The sequence below is a fragment of the Nothoprocta perdicaria genome, unplaced genomic scaffold, assembly GCF_003342845.1.
Source record: "Nothoprocta perdicaria isolate Ctin4 unplaced genomic scaffold, notPer1 scaffold_169, whole genome shotgun sequence".
NCBI classification, from domain to species: domain Eukaryota; kingdom Metazoa; phylum Chordata; class Aves; order Tinamiformes; family Tinamidae; genus Nothoprocta; species Nothoprocta perdicaria.
In genome coordinates, this window is record NW_020454860.1 from 1,155,043 (window position 1) to 1,172,910 (window position 17,868).

Consider the following 17,868-nt stretch of genomic DNA (forward strand, 5'->3'; position numbering starts at 1 on the left):
ATAGGAGTCATAGCCAGAAGAGATCCTCAGTGTATTAAAAGGAGAAAGGGTAGACAACAGGCCTATCAGACTGGGTGCCAGACAGATCCCTATCTACCTACCAGATCTACCTACCGGACAGATCCCCAGACTACATTTCTTTCTCAATCTGCAACAGGTCCATGTCTATACATAATAGGAACAGAAAAGGAAAATGCAGTYTTGGTCACCAACAGGTTTTCTCAGTTCTAACACCTCACATGGGAAACAGCTGCTTGCACTGTTTGAGGAACTCACTGTTTAGGAGACAAAGCAAAGGAAGTGCCGGGAATTGGCTCTCCTTTAATCTTCTTATTACTACAGGAATAGATTGCATATGGATGGGCAAACCTCTACTGTCTTTTCATTGTGATTAACAAGTTCCATAGAATTAAAGAAAATTTGTAAGAGAGAAAAAAACAACTGAATAGCCCTCTTTTTGAAGAATACACAGAATACACAGAAGAAATGTCTTCTCTAAAAAAGCAAAACAAAGCAGGAGAGCAGGTGTCAAAACAGCCCAACTGGCTAGTGCAGAAATGTTGCATTATTTCAGCAATGTATAAAGCCAAAAAAATATCTCCAGCAGCTATTCCGGGACCTTACAAAAAACYGTCATCTGCCAGCTGTAAATGTTCATGTGAACAGCACACAGATTGTACTGGCTTGGCAGCAGTGTTTCAGGCTCACGGCAGAAAATCCAAGGCTTCTGTGGAAAACTTTAGCTACTTTTCTCTTTCTCTCCTTTTGTACCTTTCAGACATTATCTATTAAGAGTGTTGAACAGTCATAGCCACAGGGCAGAAAGGCCAAATTTTGACTATTGGAATTGTCTAATTCCAAAGTGGCAAACAGACATGTATCCAAACATGTAAAATGACTACGTGGATAGGAAAAATGAGAATAGCCTCTGTTACATAGATTTATATTACAGCTGAGATGCAACTACAGAGCAAGGGAGAAAGAGTTAATTTATATGAAACAAAGTTTAGAAGAAATATATTGCAAGCAAAAATTCCCTATAGACTAGAAATATCTTCACTCTTTCTGTTTCTGCCAAGATTTGAAAAGGTAGAAGGATAGCAGAATCACAAACTTGGTAAATTTAATTAATCATCAGAGAAAATAAACTTAGGTTAGTATTCAACCCATGTAAAGCATTATCATTTAGCATCACTACACAGAATTTGAAAAGAAAATCTGGGAAGGGGGAAAAAAGAATATTTAAAATCACTTTTATGGCTGGCATAAAGCTGTACAGCTATTAATCTGCTCCTTTTGAAAATCTCACAGGACATTTGTTTTAAGAAACTTGATGATGAAACTTAATATTGTTACACAACAAGCAAATATACATACAGAGCATACATACRCTTGTATGCAACCACGTGGAGGCAGGCAGAAGTTTTGCAAGGCAACGCTGGGCCCATATACCTCATGTAAGGGAAGAATAACAGAAACGCTGCCTTCTGAGGCCCACCTCCCTCACCAGGAGAAGCTCTGATGTCTGAAGAGTCAACCTGGCTATCTATTCCTTCACCAGATCCATCAGAAGAGTGGATCCTCCTAGACTCGAAAAGTTTAAACAAAATTCCTCCTGAAGAAAATAATTGTACAGTTGGGTACAAAAAGGACTATAGTTCTAGCTGACATCGAATATGGAACATCATCAAAAACGAGAGAAGTAGCCTTCTTCTGCGTGTAAACTAGCCTGTACTAGAGCAGGCCCTGCAACACCCATAGGTGCGTGACAGCGATTACCAGGAATTAGAGGACAGGGTAAGAAACAAAGACAGAAAGGAAGGCTAAGTGTCTTTTGGTTAGATTGCTCAAAAATTCCAAGCTTCAACAAAATCAACATGAACAGCAACCATTTCCCTGAACTGCTATTTTTTGACGTGAAACCATACAGAATAATGTTATCTACTTTTCATGTGCGCTGAACTCATTTTGAAGGAGAAGGGAARTTTGTGACAGGCGGTAATCGTGAAAACTGAATTTCGTGTTGCTGTCCACTGATAAGCAACAGAAAGAGAGACTCCAGAAACTGCCAAAATGCATAATACAGAAGAGGTAGCAATTTACCTCTATTACAGAAGAGCCATTAAATAACAGAAAGAAGTAGGAATACTTCTATCAGCTGCAAATTCTAAACTAAGCTGCTGAAAGTCACCACAGATGATTTACAGAGTCTGGAGAGCAGAGCAAGATCAGAAGCAGTGTTCCTTAATGAAGCATATAATGTCCAGTCCAAGAGTTCACAGACTGAACTACCAAGTATATATGATGCTTTTCTACAGTGCAAAAGGAAGTTGATTCTTCCTTGCAAGCAACTAGGAGTGTGGATTATTCACACATGTTATCCCAGGAGGCACCATGAATGCTGTGCAGCAATGGTAACCCTCACTGTTGGGTGAGAAATTCTCAGCACTTCGGGGAATTGATCCTAAGGAATCAGGATGTGAATGTCAATGCCTGGCCCCAAGCAAACAAATGGACAAGTTGTAATGAGAGAAAAAATGTTTCCTAGACCAAGATGGGTCTCAACTTGTACCATCAAGAGAGATGTGTGCAAGCAACTTAACACCTGCCTAAAAGCAGAGTTTTAAACCTGCATCTGGTTGGACTTGCAGAATTGTTTTAAAGAGTTTTCACTCTCCAAGGCCACCTTGTACCTCTGCACATGTGAGAAAGAGCGATTAAATCTATACTATGACCTACATATTKAAAAAATACACTACTAGGCCTTTAAAGCTGACTAGGGAAGGGATAAACTGTTCTCACCATCGTTTTTTAATTCAAATTTAAACTGAGACCAAGTTCGTATTTCAGAACCAGTCAGACATGTGACATTTACACATTGTTGATATTAGTCAGTCCCTCTGAAGACAGACTGGTTTGCCATGAAATAAGCCCGTACTACTGTCATCTTTTACCAGCTGTGCTGAAAGTGAAGATTAACAATCTTTTCCTGCAATATTATAGTGCTGAAAGGAATATACCCAGCTACAGAAAAAAAAAAAGGAAGCTTAACTTACACATAATTTATCTGAATAAATCATCAAATACAGAGTACTTTATCTCACTCCTTTACAATATTTAAGGAACATACCCTAAAGGTAAAGCAGAATGGGAAACTTGACATATCATCCAGCATCTCAATCATCCTGATTTTGTTTAATAACTTATATTTAATGGCAGTTTAATAACATTGCCAAACAACTCTCATTATACATCATCTCACTACCAAAATGTTACCTAAGGCAGTTATATATTCACTGTGCACATAAAAGGTACACGTGGATTATGTTTGTCTCCATGTTTTTGCAAAATCGAAGGATAACAGTACCACGAGATATCACAGATGCAGCCTGTGACTAACATGCACCTGTGAGGTCTAACATAGAAGCTCAGAAAGAAAAAAACAGAACAAAAAAATCTTTCCCTGTTATCTGTAGCCGTTCATACTTGTGCCCTCAGTGCATACTACTAACATAGGAGTCCATAAAAAAACAGAGAAGAAAAATGTCAGCATATCCATACTAGCAAAACTTCACTAATTCTATGAGAACACGTATTTAAGATTTCTCATGATTTGCATGAAACTACACCTACAGCTTGCAAAAACATAGAAACTAATTTAAAGCAGCATGCATATGCCACCAGACATGTTAGGACAATCTTTTAATCAGAGAAAATTGTTCTGCTCTGATAAAAGATCTACAATACTTTAAACGTATAAGAAGTTAGGTATTTAACTTATTTAAGACTTAATTTTAAAATTGGTACAAACTCTCTTCATATTTCATTTGAGAAAGGCTTATTTAGTTAATGTTAATATTCCTTTGYTTTATGTCAAAATAAGCTTGTTTCAAGTGAAATAACAGATCACACCCAAGTCTTCAGCAATATTTTCCCTTCTCCCTAYACGTACACTTACATCCACCACACATACATTCACAATTTTAAGCTCTACAACTCCTTCCAGTGAAAAGTCATCAATTGCCTTGATAAGACATTACAGTCTTTAATATTCATAGTTCCATTCATTTCAGTAAGGCTACAATGTGCAGGCAGGGCAAACCTATAGCAGTGTAAAGCACCAAGGAGGTACTTCTGTCTTACATCCTTGACAGAAGCAGAAATATTGCTCAGCACCTCCTGCTTCAAAGAGTCATTGGAGCTGCAGGTACCAGAACAGATGTAGTTTGCAGCAGTGAACATCACAGACCACACTGGGCAACACATCACAGTCTGCCCCATGTCAGGTTGCCTTTTCAGGTTAGGCCATCCTTCCTGCATCTGGAACATATCTCTTAAAGACAATGCTCTCCTTATCACAATTGCTTCCTTCCATGAGATGACTTATAATTTTGCTTCCAGAGCCTTTAGTCTCAAAATGACCTGCAAAATAACATCTGTGCACGCTTTCAAATGCTCACACATGCTAAACTATACTTTGCTGTGGTAGGCTATGCCCTTGTTCATGAGGAAACACCATCCTGGTGCTGCACCTACCTTCATGATCAGACTCCTGTGCTCTTCTGATTGACTGAAGTTGGTGCCTATTTCCAGAATGCTCATTGCTCCTTCCTCACACAGGTTCATCCAGGTATGATACTCTTCACGCTCTGGCAGTCTATCCCAGAATGTCTTGAAGACCTCCCAGACTGTTTCCTGACACACTGAAGGAAGCAGAAAGGCCCAGCATTAGTACAGYGAGAGTGTTGCCATAACAGGGGCAGCCAGGGTAGTACAATCCACATGCTGTATGCTCCTCAGTGCATTAATCATTGAATCATTGAATGCTTAAGGTTGGAAGGGACCTCAGAAGTCATCTAGTCCAACCCCCCTGCTCATGCAGGGTCACCCAGAGCACGTGGCACAGGGCTGCGTCCAAGCGGGTTTTGAAGATCTCCAGAGAAGGCGACTCCACAGCCTCTCTGGGCAGCCTGTTCCAGGGCTCTGGCACCCTCACTGTCAAGAAATGTCTCCTTAAGTTCCTGTGGAACTTTTGGTGCCTCAGCTTGTGGCCATTTCCTCTAGTCCTATCGCTGGCCACCACTGACAAGAGGCCAGCCCCTCCTCCTCACTACCGCCCTTGAGGTATTTATACACRGTGATCAGGTCCCCCCCTCAGCCTCCTCTTCTCCAGGCTGAACAGGCCCAGCTCCCTCAGCCTTTGTTCATATGGTAGATGTTCCAGGCCCCTGATCATCCTCGTAGCCCTGCGCTGGACTCTCTCCAGCAGCTCCACATCCCTCTTGTCCTGGGGAGCCCAGAACTGGACACAGTCTCCAGATGTGGCCTTACCAGGGCTGTGTAGAGGGGGACGATCACCTCCCTCGACCTGCTGGAGACGCTCTTCTTAATGCACCCCAGGATCCCATTGGCCTTCTTGGCCACCAGKGCACACTGCTGCCTTGTGGTCAACTTGTTGTTCACCATGATGCCCAGGTCCCTCTCTGCGGGGCTGCTCTCCAGCAGGTCAGTCCCCAGCCTGGACTGCTGAAATTAATATACAGAACACTACAACTGCCTACATGCAAATGTGCAGGGCATGACATGGACTGAAAATGAAATTGATGGATCTTCTCCACTCATACTACTTCTCTCCCTGAATTTTTTATCGAAGTGATTGATTTTCTCATTAATGAAAAAGAAGAGCAAGAGAGAAACCACTTGCTTCCTAATAACCACATACACGTGAAACTGCCCTTGATGGATGAGTCAAATTCAGAGTACTAAAGCTGTACGACAAATGTCTTTGGAGAAAGGAGAGATCCCATTCAATTTGCAAAAATTATAGCTGTAACAAAAAAAAATTGCAGAACCCCAAATAATAACACAATTTCTTGGGATTCAACTTCACAAGGAATTTAAATAAGTTTCAGAAATTATAATTTTATTAATCATTTATTTAAAAAAATAAGGCAGGATAATGATACAGCAACATAATATGCTAGGAAGTAAACCAGTGTCTAACCTGACTGTATTTGGACTGTTAAAGGACCGGACATGTGTGACTGAAGAGAAGKCCTGTGAACTGAGGGTTAAATTTTCTTGTACTTCAGCAGCATTAATCCCGCTCTCCTGCCTGTGCCCTTTGCCAATCGGAGCAGTTGGTCACATAATGCCCATGCCACAACCTCTCTGTGACCCAGGATAACTGGAAGAGAGGAAGATTTATGGGATTTTCTTTGTATCCTTGAAAAGACCAACCTTAAAAAAAAAAACAGAACAACTTTAAAAACCACTGGTAGCAGATGCCAGCCTAGAGTAGTTGCAGACAAACCTGCTTTTCAGTCTTAATCTGATTTCACTAGCTATAGACAGCTTGGCAGAGGAAGGCTTTGCTTTCAGGGAAAGTCTTAACATTGGAAGCAAAGCACAACAAGGGACTAAATTTGAATCTTCAAGAAAGTTATTTTCTTCATTTACCTTAAAAATATGCCCATTTTTTCCACCAGTTCTATGTATTTTTTGGTTTTGTTTGATTAGTGCCAAGTATTCTGAATTCCAAAATCTTGTATACTTAGGTAGAATTTGAAATGCATGTGACACATGAAATTGTCTCTTTCTTCAAGCAGGAGATGGACATTTTTCTTAAATGCAAATTCTTYATCAGTAATCACCTTAAGGAGCTATTTCAAGTCCACCTTTAACACTCTGCTGTGTTCTGATTCTGTGAATGCTGAACAGCACCACGTAGAAAAAGCTTTTTCTCCCATCCCATATTTCAGTCCACCAGAGGAACTGAAGTCATTTCTCCTCTGCAGATCTCACTACAGATATTCATTATTTCCAAACTTCTGACAGCTTTTCAGCAATGAAATTCACCTTGCAATTCATCTGATGTGACTGGAGAACACAGTGCCCAAACTCTGCATAATCAACCATATATATTTCTGTGTTCCAGCATCCTGTCACCCTCCAGGTGCCTAAAACTACTTGTAAAGCACAGTAATTTGGTAAGTAGTACTGGAAATGATTTCAATGAGTTTTGCTTATCCACCTTCACTAGAACTGGATTAGAAGCATATGATTGGGATAAATTATTAAAACTGATTAGAAATAAACAACAAATCTACATACATCTATGCTCTGTCTCACCTTCAATCCCTTACGAGGCAGGGACCACAACTCCTTCCAAACCTGCACAGGTCTCAGTCACCGAAGCAATAACCCTGCCCTGGAGTCCCTGGATCCTGCTGGAGTGTAACAAACTACAGATGCCACTTGGCTTCTGGGAGCATCTCCTTTAGCAGTTCGTTGGGTGTCTGAAGAAAGACTGAAGTCTAGTTTTGAACTATGAAGCTTAGAGTTGGGAATGCAACTTTCTCCGAGTTCTTCAGGCGATAACTGCACCCTGCATTAGGGACCTAATGATCCCTTCGCTCCAGATGTGACATTGCACAGCAGTGCTCTTGAATAACGAAGACAGCTTTCTTTAATGCTTTTAATTAAGTTTATTTAAGGATGTAAATTTATTTTAAGGATTAGGCATCCCGCTGAACTCCAATCCCAAAGACATTTTACCATCTGTGGGCTCCAATCCTATCAATCAAACATAAGCTGTCAGAATAGGCCCATGTTTTCCATGGAAAGAGAAAAGGGACTGTGGATAAGGAGCCTTACAACACTTTATATTTACATGCAAGTTTTCAATCCAAGCATAGCACCAAGAAGACAGCACAGTTTTCAATGTAGCTCAAATCATTCCAGCACACGGAAACACTTCTATCTCCCATCCCTCCTTCAGGCATGGGAAAGGGGGAGCCYACTGATCATGACAAATCACACTGTGATCCAGAAGAAATAATGGACACTACCCTCCTGTTGCATTTGGTTTCATTACATACGTGAGTAGTCTCTTCTCAACATGAAGGTGAAGCCCGCCTGTGTGCTGGTGCAGGCCTTGAAAACTCTTGGAAGTGAACCAGCCAACCAGGCCRCCCTGCCAGCAGCACAAACACGTGCTGACCGACCCCCGCAATGCTGCCACTTGGGCACCAGGCCAACCACCAGAGCACACGGGAAGAGTTCGTCTTTGTGGCTGGGTCCTGGCTCCAGCCTTTCACCTGCACGCAGCAGAGGCAACCACCATCACAGGTCGCGTGGGACACTTAGCAACATTAGGCCCTACAGGAGGCAGGATTTGTGATGAAGACTCTAATAGGCAGCAAACAATGCAGATTAGAAGCATCACAAAAATCGCAATCAGTATTTTAAGGCATCAAGCTAAGAGCCTTGAAGTTGTGTGTGGGTGGAAAGGTAAGCTCCTCTAGAAAAGGACTTCCTCCATCATGGCCGTGATAATAAAGAATCCTTATTTTAGCATTAACTAATCTTTCCGCTACTTCATGACATTCGTCTAGTAAAACACATTAAAAAAAAAAAAAAGAGAGTTTTTTTTTAAAAAAAGCCCCCTGCTACAGGGATAGGATCATTTCAGCTCTGTACAAGTGAGTAAGCGGTCATGTATGACACATGTAACTAAGTGGCATGGCAAATCAAATCAAGTTTGGAAGCCAAATGGCTTGTTCTGCATTTTACCCCCCMAAAAATCTTGCATGTACATACCACATTTTGCACATGCTTATCCATGAAAGACAGCCTTGAAATCAGAAGTCATGTCACTCATCACCAAGATATAATCACCTTCATGGTGTGAGAGAGATCCAAGGCACAGGAAGAAGGTGAAGGAGCAGCAGATTTGGCTCGTGCCCTTGAATAAACTTGTGCTTGAGCAGAGTGGCCCAGGCCTTTAAAAGTGCCAAGATCTTGATTTTTAAAAGCTGCCTCAGAAAATCTTATGTGAACTAAAACCATGGGAACCCTAGCACATCTGCTCCGGGAGACAAAATTCTGGCCTTTGGGAGTTTAACTGCTTCAATTTTGATGCTTAGACTCAAGTATAATAGGGAATAATAGGGAACTTCCTGAGAAGTTTAAGATAATGTTTCATTCAAACAAATACCCACTTCTGTACAAGTGTTTTTGAGTCCCCCTGAATCTTTAGGAACGAATTAAAAAAAAAAATTTGTTTAAAGTTTCTTTCTCTTAGTATTTTATTGTTCTTTTCAAAATCTCCTATCCAGAGTCGTGGTGAGCTCACCCATCCCTGTGTCCCGTGTGACCACACAGCCACCTCTCCTGCATCTGGACAGGGGAGGCCACCTCCTAGGCTCCAGCTTTACATTGCAGGACGTGTTCATCCCTCCCTGAGCGGCAATTAGCCTCTTACATCCGAGTGCCCGCTCGGGGATTTCCGAGGTGAACAGCAGGGCCGCCACATGACAGGACCGTGCCCCTCGGAGCGGGTCGGGTGGCCATTTGTGTAAGTGGGCAGTGCTGGAGTTTAATCCTCCCTAAATCCCATTACTGCTTCTTAAGAGTCAAACCCTGCCGAGGGGCTGGCRGAACCACACCAGGCCAACTGTCCTATTTCAAGGTAACGCGAGGGCAACTCCTCCTCTCGCTGCAGGACAGCATGGCTTAGCTGCACTTTGGTAACGACCATGGCAATGTGGTCTAACCATCCTTCCCCGCAAGGCTTCACGAGTACCTGATGAGTGTAGAAATCACCACACGTGTGCAGGAATCACCTCACCTCTTGCTGAAGCGCTACCACACAGAGGCTGCTCCAGCAGCCTTGAGACAACACAACGATAGTTCAACGTGAATTATCTAATCCACACAAAAACAATTCTCCGAACACTGACATACTAAACTCTAGTGCACAAACCACTCTCTCTAGCATTATTTCGGTGACTACGAAGAAGCTTTTAATATGGGGGAAAAAAAGCACCACAAGCTTTTTAGAAGCTTATACTGACACCTGGTCATTCCAGGGTAGAAGACGATAGAACTGGAGTCTCTACCACTAAACCTCAGAAGCTGCTGGCCAAGCATGAACTAGACAAATGTGCCAGAGAAGAAGGGGAAATAAGGAGAAAAGGCTCATTCAGCCAGACATTTTGATTTATTTACTGTAAGTTTCTTTAGCCAAGTACTTGTTATGATTTTTGACTATTTGCTTTCATCATTATTCAGCAATATTTGAAAAATTTGCAATATTCATGGTGTCAACATCAAATTGAGTCTTCAGTCTTAACTCTGCCCACATATGCTACATAAATAACATCATTATTTTTAACACTTCAATATATGGAACTGAACCAAKCCAAATAGCACAGAGAAAATCTAGATTCTGACTGTAACATGGACAGCTCTAACCTCCTGTGCCTGAGACTGCCAAATTTAGGGTTATTATCCCACATAGGACCTCTTTCCTCAGAAAGACTGCTTGTTCTTTTTCAAGTACAAAAATGAAGGTGTTCTCTTTGTCCCTTTTTGACTATCACACCCTAAAGTACTGTCTAGTTCCTTCTTTATGTCAGTATCTTAGATCCTATCATTAGTTCTTCAATTTTATCCAAAGATCTGGCTGATAAGAACAGTTTTGGCAGGGAGACTATCTGCTCTACTCATCTGAAGATGACAACATACATGGCAAACTGTTTAAGAAAGTGGRTAATATTAGGAAAAAAATACAAACAGAATTTCAAAACCATGGCCAACAGAGTGACAGCATCTCAGATATCCCCAAAACAGAAGTACTATTTACCCTGGGCAAAACATTATTCAAAATTAGCATTACTTTTTATAGTGCACTCACTGTCTAAAATTCACATGGTCACTAAAATTTCACTAAATCTGTTTTGTGAAACCTACATCTGCCCACTAGACACATCAACTTGGGGCTCATCAAAAAAGCCCAGSTACCAATTAGCACTAGATTTACATGAAACCTTCTTTTTAAAGAGATATGTTAAAACAGTCTGTAGGACTCAGGGAATAGGCTTTGGGAAACCAACATACAACTTATTTCCATCTATATGCTCTCTGCCTCTCTCAGGCTCACTCTCACTGTAATGAAATACAAAGCCAGCCAAGAGCAATATTTTCCATATATAGTTAAAAAAGATGCAGAGCACACTGAAGTCTACAGAGATAACCACAACCCCAAATTTGGTCCAGAAGAAGCAGAAAATAATGCCTGTTGCTTARTGTAAAACTCCATCTGTTCTGCCAAGTGATTGACCGCAGGAATAAAGACTCAAGCAACCTGCTTTATATATAGCAGATAAAAGAGAAACAACTACACAAACATTTCTACTCTTGGCTGGTGCTTCTATCATCAACTACAATAATCACAGTCACCAATGGACAGTTATACCATTACTTATAWTCCAAAAAACTGAATGTTGCTAATGCACTTTTAGAGTACACTGATGTCTCTCTGTATTACTTTTTGTACTCTGTTGGCTTTTAAAATTGCTTATGATTTACTGCAATTTTTTTTCTATCTCTTCAGATTACCTTTTTGAAAAACAGATCTCTGGAGTTGCAGGTCTACCAAACAGTACATGTTGCAAAGGTAATTGTTTTTAGCAGAATTTATCTTTTWAAAAAAAATCCAGAAGTTGTACTTGATGGGGAGGAGGGAAGCAGGATGCTTGCARTGCACAACTCTAGAACAGGAGCGCTTGACTCAAAGCCTACATTAGAAATGCACATCAGTCCATCCCCACCACGAACAGACGCATCGGCAAGCCAGCAAAAGAATCCTCTGATAGAAGGATAATGGAAATCCCTTCCTTGAACAGATATAGAATAAGACAAAGATTCTTAAAATCCATAATAAAGGTGAAAGCCATTTTATGAATGCAAAAGTTCTGCCTTGCAAGGTCAGTTGTTTCTCTCATCAGCTGGCCTCTGAGAGCCGGACGGTGACAACACTCTTCCATAGGAATATTTTGTTGACTGTGCACAAACAAGAGAGTTCCTCTTACTGTTTTATCATTGCTCTGATTTAGGTAGCTAGTAAAACACAGCTTCAAGAAAAAGCAGGTATATAATTCAGCAACACTCAGGGAAGAGCTTTATCGTGGACGAAAGTAACAGCATCATCAGCTCTCACTTCCCCTAGATGCATTTATTCAGGCTGTGATTAAGCCTGAATATAGCAAAATAGAGAATACAGCAAAAACTCTTGGTGCAGCACAGAGCYGCCAGCAGAACAAAGAAGGCAGCCTGCTTGAATTGCATCTTGCTCCCCTTACCTGCTCTTATTTTGTTATTTAAAGTCATCTCTGCTGCTTGCAGAAATTACCAGTTCCAACAGGCTATGAAAACGGACCCTTTACTCAAAAAAGCAGAATCCTGACTAAAATTCCCTTGTGGGGCCAGGAAGATTTCTGAATGGTCTCTGAAGTCATACTTATGTAGCAGGTAGAAGGGCAGCTAACTAGACCAAGGTAGAACAAATCACTAGAAGGTGGCATGAGAAGGGATGTAGTGTAGCACAGTACAAAAAGTAGTAAGATACAAAAGAGGCCTCCTTACATATACCTAATTCTGAAAGGTTTTCAATTAGCCCAATGGTTATTTTATAAGCAGAATTTTAAGACAAGGCCTCTATATGATCAGAGGACTGAAGTATCCTTAATAGCACTAAAAAGCAAGTGCATCTGGGCTGTGGAAATCAGCCTCCCTCTACCCAAAACCACTTCTTTAAGTCCCTGTATATAGATACTCTAAAACACATACAGTCCTCAGGAACTTTATTAGGAGGGAGCAATTTCTATTGAGGGGGCAGCAGTAGTACTGCAGCTATTGCTGAGGAGGCCGAAAAAGGGGCCGCCACRGCCCAAAAGTGAGAGAACGGCCTTCATCTTGTGACTGTTGAAAGCACCTTATTAACCTACTGAGCAAACAGAAAGGCTGATCCAGCATCCGCAGTGGATGTCTGGGACTCGAGGGATTATAGGCTCAACACTTGTCTCAAGCTTCACAGGACCTTAGGTAAGTCATTTAAGGTAGAATAATTCAAAGCAATGCAGGATTTCTGCACTTCAGTTTATGCACGATAGCTTTACCACTTATTTTAGTGCAATGATACAAGCGTAACTACTATGTGGACAAAAGCCAGCACGGCCTTCTTACTCTTTTTATTATTATTTAATAAATTTTGCCTAAGATCCTTTCCAAAATCACAGAAAKACATTTTAAATAAATCTATAAATTTCTAAAGAATTGAATTACCTTTTAAAATCTTCAGTTAGAAATACAAAAAGGCATTCTTATTTTGCACAAAGATGCTGTGAAGGAAATTACAGTGACTTAATTCTATTATTTTAAAGGAGGAAAGAAGTAAAGTAAAGAAGTTTGAAGGAACTTCTTTACTGTTAGGGTGACAGAGCCCTGGCACAGGCTGCCCAGGGAGGCTGTGGAGTCTCCTTCTCTGGAGGTCTTCCAAACCCGCCTGGATGCCACCCTGTGCCACATGTTGTAGGTGTGCCTGCTTGAGCAGGAAGGTTGGACTAGATGATCTCTAGAGGTCCCTTCCAACCTTGAATATTCTGCGATTCTGTGAAAGCAGGTACTTAACTGTACAGCTGCAGTTATCTACGGGACTTGCATGTACAGGCAATCAAAAACTGGGACTAAACAACATGTCTCTGAACATGTTTCCTTCTACTCAACAGCAGCTGTGAGTGACAGCAGCTCTTTCTTGTTTCATAGATTATGTGGAAGACACTATGAAGAACACTGATGGCACAGTAAGGACAGGCACAAACACTCAAAAGAAAATCCAGGTCAGCCATTTAGTGAACCCGTGCATAAAATCCGTCTATTTTTCCAATGAAATTGCTCTGTAAGAAAGGATGAATGTGCTTAGCTCAGTTAATACCAACTTTTYGACTGAAGATAACTTTTAAGGAGAAAAGCCTTCACAGAAAAGTTTGCTGGGAAACACCCCAGTTCTTGCACAGTTCCTATCCCTACCATAAAAGTTGCTAATTTCTTTTTGAACATCTCTTTATCAGTTGCCCACAACAGGCACTCGGCTGCATTGCTCATGCCCACGTACCTCTGAGTCTGAAGTATTTGAGATGGTTGGCAATAGCCTGCTCAACGGATTCATCAGGGCAGATCTTCACTCCGGGAAACAAAAGGGATCGCCGCCTCCGAAGCAGCAAGGGGCTGTTGACCTTTCCAGGCTCTGAGGTGCCAGCAGCTTGTTTTGGTTCAGGAGGCAGGGAAGAGTTTGCCAATTGCCAGTCACCGAGTTGAGGGGCCACTAAAGCATCTTTAGCCTGTGTTTCCTCTGCAGTTGAATAAGCTTCCACTGTGAAATTAAAACCATGAAAATATTTTTCAGGTGAGATAATGACAAATTCATATGTATCTTAATGCCTTGGTTTTGATCTCTGAAGGACACAAGTGAGCTTTCTTCTGTTAAGAAGACATTTACTCTCCCCCAAAAGCCGTCTGTATGATAACAGTACTATTTTAAACAACCTTAAGCTCTTTACTTCACAGCATCCTGTGAAGTGATAACATAAGCTAAAGCCCTAACCCTATAAATGATGTTTTGTGCCAACCTTCACTTTTGTGACTTGGCTCCTTTAAGCCAATGGGACCACATATGTGAATAAACATATTCACATATRTGCTTGACAGCTTGCAGGACCACTAAACCAATTCCCCTTAGTCTACAACACCACTTTGCAAGAAACATTTATTTTTCATATTCCTTGCTTTAAGTAAGCTGCCTGAATCAACACCTACCAAGTGCAGTCGAGGGGAATGCAGAATGTAAGAATGCAGAATGTAAGAAGCTTTGGCTTTTAGCTTTTTCATTTCCTGCTTCTGGTTTGGATGCATCACTGCAAACAAACCCCCAGCTGAGGGAAAACTGGGTCTGTTCARGGTTAGCCTGACAGTCTCTGTCTTCCACAAACAGCTAATTTGAAATTGTCTAACTCCACTGTTTTTTTTTCATTCCTTTTCATCCCTTCTCCCCCTCCCCAAAACACAACCAAAGAACCACAACTAATTAATACAAGTGAAACATCTGTAGTGTTTTTCATCTCACAGGCTACAACCTCATTCTGCATCATCAAAATCCATAGCACCTTTGACTTTGCTGACTGATACATGATGAACATGGCTATTTTGATGGCATGCTAATAGCTGGCTCTAGGAGACCACYGTCAAATGCAATACAGGGAATAGAGAATGTCAAACAAGGTCACTATGTCAAAACACCCATCTTTACCCAAACTGGCACAGTTTAAGTCCCCCCCACRTAGCAATAGATAACTAGTATCCTCTAGCTTTATTTTGCTCTGTTATAAAGACACAGACATACAGTAAGACCTCCTGGAAATCACTGCACGTTCTCCACGTTAGCACTGTTACTAYAGCACAGTGCTGACAATATTTCTGTGTATTAAATTTCTTCCTCTTGCTCTAATGCACAGGCCTATTCTTACTTCTACACAGTCATGAGTAAAACCTTKTAAACAAGAATATATGGAACAAATAGTTCTGAGTTACCTGCAACAGTCTGAAGATCTCCTTCAATCATTCTCAAAACCAAGATGCAGAGAGAGATTTTCACAGGGAAGTTGAACATACTTACTGTGTCCAAAAAACAATATGCAAAGAAAAAAGGAAAGGAGAATCTCCTTTAGCAAGAGAGCATTAACACATCCTTGAACCAGCCAAGAGCATCGCCCTTTCCGCAAATGCCTGGACGCCACATTATCTTTGAAAAAGAAGAAAAAGCATTCAGTAGTTTTCATAAAATGTTAGCCAAGATATCCTAGGAATGATCTTTCTTCAGAGAGAATATCCCACTCCAGTGAAACAAAGCAAGAAAAGGTGATGAAAGGAAGCTCTTGGAGTCAGCAGATGGACTGAGACAATTTTTTAATTTTAATCTGGCCAGCTAAGCTCTTTACCACAGCTTGTCATACCATTAACAGTCCAAACAAGGACAGCACCTTTCACACTTAATTAGCCACGTTTTTTTCCATTGGCTCTTCAATTTCTGCCTTTTTAAAAATGTGCCACACACCAAATATCAGGGGGAGCACGTTATGCCCCAGTAGCAGGTCTCAGGGTGCTTTGCAGCCTTCTCCAGGTTCAAATAAATGCATCTAAGTATGTGTTGACTGGTTTCACCACTGACGTAGGTAGCACAGAAGCAATCTTTCTCTGGTGCCTTCTCGTGACAGAGCTGACGAAGTCTGGCTGCGGGAGCCCGTGCTAAAGCAGAAAAGCTTGTGTCGTTGCAGCGCTTCACATCCCAGAACGGCCGCTTCTGCCAGGATAAAACAGGACAAACCTATTTTTTTTCTCCAACCCTATTAGGGTAACGTTTGGGACAAGCATTAGGAAGAGATGATCCCTTAACAAGAAGGGTGTCCAGCTGGATCCGAGCAGAGCGCTGCTCGTGCCGGGCACCCCTGGGCTCGCTGCGTGGCACGTGGGAGCTGCCAGCTGAGCGGCGCTGCGCTCAGACCCACACGCAGCTTCCCCGTCCCTCCGAGCACACCAGGCCAGCCTGCCCGGCCTTGCACTGCACCGCGGGGCTGCACTCAGCAAGACAGCCTCGCATTTCATGGGGGTTTTAATTATTTTTTAAAATCATCCTCTGCAGAGACAGAGGCCTTCAGTGTCGGGAGTGACTTGGCTTCCACTACCCACCAAAAAAAAAAAAAAAAAAAATGCAACTAAAGCAAGATTAGAATGACCGTCCGCACTAATAAAGTCAGACAAAGCTTCACTTAGCTCAAGAACACACGGCAACAAATCCCTTTAGAGAATATTCTCAGAATGCACGAACTTGAGCAAGACTTCAAAATCCAATTAAGTGGCTTCCCGGACMGTTTTCAAATATAGAATGATGATTAAATAAAAAGTAATAGCTGCACCGAGAATTGGGCTATTATAAAAACGCCTGTTTTATAGCTCTGTCAAAATGTAATTATTTCCTAAGGCTCYATCAGCTTCTGGGCAATAAATTATCCTAAGCATTTAAATGCAATTTTAATCATATTATTTCAATCTATTAATTTTGAATTCAACAATGTCTTCAGCAGTGAAATTTAGACTTGCAATAGCTGGAAGTTTCTAAACATTTATGATAGCAAARTGTGTAAGTGAAAAAGCACAACCACCCTTTGAAGTGTTTTGAGACAAAAATAGCAATTGTTGTAATAAATTTTTGAAATAACTTTTGGAAACCAATTTATCCCTTGATTTTACCAAAGCCTTTACAGTTGTGCACCAGCAAATGTATGATTCTTGATTTTAAAGATATGAACAAATYTCTGTTCAGAAGTGTGTAAGAAAAAAGTAGACATTCCTGCTAAAGAGAAATATAATTCTAATGAAGGGAGAAAGGATATGTTGTTCCATACTCTAAATGCAAACAACTGCATTATTTTCTGTAAGATAAYACAGAAATTATGCCCCCGAAACCCCGCTCTAGTGCAAATACTGTTTTTAAATAATTTTGCCTTTCAATCACTGTTTAAAAACCTAAATCTACTTGACTGATACAGGAAAGAGATGCAAGACAGATGCAAAAAGGTGTGTGACACATGCTAAGAGTTGTGGTAAGGGAGTTCTAATTTACACCTGTAGCAATAGTCCCCAAAGAGCAACAGATACAAGTGCTAAATGCAAACGTGTGTGTGGTGGAGGGGATGCATCTGGTCGCCTCTTCCAAGCTGGTCATCCAGGCTGTCAGCCCAGGTACAGAAAGCAACCACAACACTGCGTTACCCCCAGAAACAGCCTTGCTTGAAACAAGAAGCTGTAAGAAAAGAACTAGCTGAATACCTTTTTAATAAATAATCATTGCGATACATAATTAGGTTAACAGAAACATGCCTGCGTATACGACGAAAACAGCAGGATCTTACGCTTACTCTGGTAATTTGTGGCAGCAGGGAAAGGAACAGGAACAACCAAGTTCAGCAATAY

The 17,868-nt window shown here is 41.2% G+C and overlaps 1 protein-coding gene across 1 annotated transcript in view; it reads right to left on the reverse strand.

The window, feature by feature from the left end:
* IMPG2 (interphotoreceptor matrix proteoglycan 2) overlaps nucleotides 1-4,626 on the reverse strand; it is a 44,639-nt gene extending 40,013 nt beyond the window's left edge. The window contains exon 1 of the mRNA XM_026035884.1: nucleotides 4,537-4,626. Within this exon, the coding sequence (XP_025891669.1) occupies nucleotides 4,537-4,626 (90 nt within the window). The remainder of the gene's footprint in view (nucleotides 1-4,536) is intronic.
* Nucleotides 4,627-17,868: the final 13,242 nt, after the last annotated feature.